The 2,920-nt window shown below is 41.8% G+C and overlaps 1 protein-coding gene across 1 annotated transcript; it reads left to right on the forward strand.

The window, feature by feature from the left end:
- The first annotated feature begins 267 nt into the window (after positions 1-267).
- LOC103508083 (intracellular protein transport protein USO1-like) lies at positions 268-1,923 on the forward strand. Its single transcript, XM_008472616.1, has one exon. It carries the CDS (start codon positions 268-270, stop codon positions 1,921-1,923), a length of 1,656 nt encoding a protein of 551 aa, XP_008470838.1.
- The last annotated feature ends 997 nt before the right edge of the window (positions 1,924-2,920 follow it).

Genomic DNA, 2,920 nt, shown 5'->3' on the forward strand with positions numbered 1-2,920 from the left:
TTAGTTTATTCAACTTGTCGCTATTTCGAAGAAAATTTCATGGTTTTTAAAGATCTAGCATTGAAATTTTTAGTCATACGAACATATAAAAAAGGAAACATTTAGTTTATTCAACTTGTCGCTATTTCGAAGAAAATTTCATGGTTTTTAAAGATCTAGCATTGAAATTTTTAGTCATACGAAATAGGAGATCATTTTTCACTTGTGTTAAGTGTTTGTCTAGTAGATATGTCCGCGTCAGGCTGATGGTTGCCTCACTGACGCACAATGTTGTCTTTCGTGAGGAGACTCAATCCTTTCCGCAAACAATCTCTCGTGCCGCCACCACCACAGCCGCCAACACACAATATTGTGACGCGCTCCGTACAGACAGAACTAGAGGGCGCCTTCCCAATCTTATCCGAACCGAGCCGAACATCCAATGTTGAACCAATCGTCAACCATGGGGTTAATTCTCGGAAAGGCATCAACCGATTGCTCCACGAGTTTGAGAGAGAGAACTTTGCAGTGGCCACGTTGATGGATCAGGATGGTCGCATATTCTTTACCATTGACTTGACGGAGATTATCTATCAGGATGAAGCGCTTGAGAATATCGTCAAGGTGGTGCAGAAGTCAATACGTGAGACATCAGACAAGACACTGTTCAATAACAACTCGGATGAAATATCAAAGAAGTTGAAGCGACACTTCCTTTTTGAGTCCATGAAGAACTTGACCGGCGGACAGAAGAATAAAGTATCGCTGGTACTGAGCGAGTCTTATCATACGGTAACGGATAAAACAAATGCGGCTCAGAGGAATCTGGCGGAAAAATCTGGCAACATGGCGGCGATCACACAAGAGAGAAAGAAACCGTGCATCTCGGCGGATGAGAAGGAGATCAAGTCTCTTCTGTATGAGGCCAAGTCTAGTCTGAGTCCAGAGGTAAGCACAGATCTGCTGGAGAGTCTGAGGAGTTCCCTCGCGACCAAGATATTCAAGAGAATTGAGAAAACCATCGACTCTATCAAACGTAAACACAGATATCACCAGGAAGTAGAGGAGAACGCTAATGTGTCTATTGTATTTAGTCGTCATTGTAATCCGGTTGAAGTTCCAAGACACAGGAAAGAGAATAAAGCATCAGTGGAAGTTCCAAGACACAGGAAAGAGCATAAAGCATCAGTGGAAGATCCAAGACACAGGAAAGAGAATAAAGCATCAGTGGAAGTTTCAAGACACAGGAAAGAGCATAAAGCATCAGTGGAAGTTCCAAGACAAAGGAAAGAGAATACAGCATCAGATCAATTCAAACATCACACCAGAAACGCTCGTTCCGTCAAACGACCGCAAACGCGACAGAACGAAACCCGTCGGTTGAGGACGAAATCATCTAGAACCCTAAGGAAACTGCCCGACTCTTTCACTGGAAATTCCAGTAAGACAGTTCAGATGGAGAATAACTCAAGAAGTGCGTCAAATATTGATGAACGGAAGGAAATTGAGAAAACCAGACATTGTGTCGTGGGTAGATCTTCTGTACCTAATCCAACATTACCACCCAAGTTCCCATCCAGAACTAGAAACTCCAAAAAGGTACGGAGTTCTAGCAAAATGAAGAAAACTCAACACCATTCGGACAAAAGCGATGCCTCATCGACAAGAAAAGTCGCCGCATTCGCCATGAAAAGTTTGAAACAGAAAGAAAACTCGCAGCGATCCAACAAGGAGGAACCCAAAGTGAGAATGTTTTCCATGAGGAGAGACAGTGCAATCCGCAAGTACAAACTACACAAGAGACCGACCAAAAAGTCATCCAACGTTAAACTCCTAGAGGATCCTGCCCCTGTGAGTGCCGAGAACACCAAGAAGAAAAAGGATAAGGAAGATCGGAAGGAAATCAGAGGCGACCTCGTGCGAGAAAAGTTGAAATCCCTGTGAGTGCCGAGAACACCAAGAAGAAAAAGGATAAGGAAGATCGGAAGGAAATCAGAGGCGATCTCGTGCGAGAAAAGTTGAAAAAGAACTAAACGAAAAGCAAGAAGAAGAAGAAGAAGAAGAAGAAGAAGAAGAAGAAGAAGAAGAAGAAGAAGAGCGGGAATAAGAGCAAGATGAAGATAAGTTGTCACTTCGCTAATAGTTTTCGTGCCTATGTCACAACGTTGAAGATAAGTAAATCTTGGATCTAAAGTGATAAACGCCATGAATCTTTTCGAGTTATAGATTCGAGTAGCATAAACACAAGGAATTGTTTAACCAAGTGTTTGTACCAACAAAACAAGAAACTTGTTCCTTTGAATGAAAAATGACTGTTCCTGAATGTCAGACAAAAAAGTTGCACTTTGTATTCCGACTGCAAATATTTCTGGTGCTAGTGCCGAGAAGGAGATAAACCTATTGTGTCTCTTATCGTCCATCCGATGAGGGACATATTAAGGGATCGGCATGCTAAGACACAGTCCAGTAATGTCCTGAAGCAAATGTTTCATCGCATCCCTAATATTAAAGTGTCAATAAACGTGGTGGGTATGTTAATAGGTGACGGGTAATCTTGGAAACCGTGTGTTGCTGTCTTTTCCCGGCTCCACTCAGGTTGGGTGAGGTTGATGTAAGGAAGCTCGTTATTTGAAGGTGGAACCCCCGTCACTAAAAACCTTAACAGTTATACAGTGACATTAAACTCATTTATTTCTTTTATAGCGTATGTTAATACTTAATAGGTAACGGGTAATCTTGGAAACCGTGTTGTGTTGTTGTCTTTTCCCGGCTCCACTCAAGCTGGGTGAGGTTGATGTGAGGAAGCTCGTTATTTGAAGGTGGAACCCCCGTCACTAAAAACCTTAACAGTTATACAGTGACATTAAACTCATTTATTTCTTTTATAAGTTTAGTGTCAACAAAAATTGAAACCATTCCTCAAATCCTCATCTATTTACAT

This window comes from Diaphorina citri, unplaced genomic scaffold (assembly GCF_000475195.1).
Source record: "Diaphorina citri unplaced genomic scaffold, Diaci psyllid genome assembly version 1.1 scaffold366, whole genome shotgun sequence".
Classification (NCBI taxonomy): Eukaryota; Metazoa; Arthropoda; class Insecta; order Hemiptera; family Psyllidae; genus Diaphorina; species Diaphorina citri.

Excerpts from the sequence above, each read along its gene's own strand:
- LOC103508083 (XM_008472616.1), top strand. The coding sequence starts at position 268 with ATGTTGTCTTTCGTGAGGAGACTCAATCCTTTCCGCAAACAATCTCTC.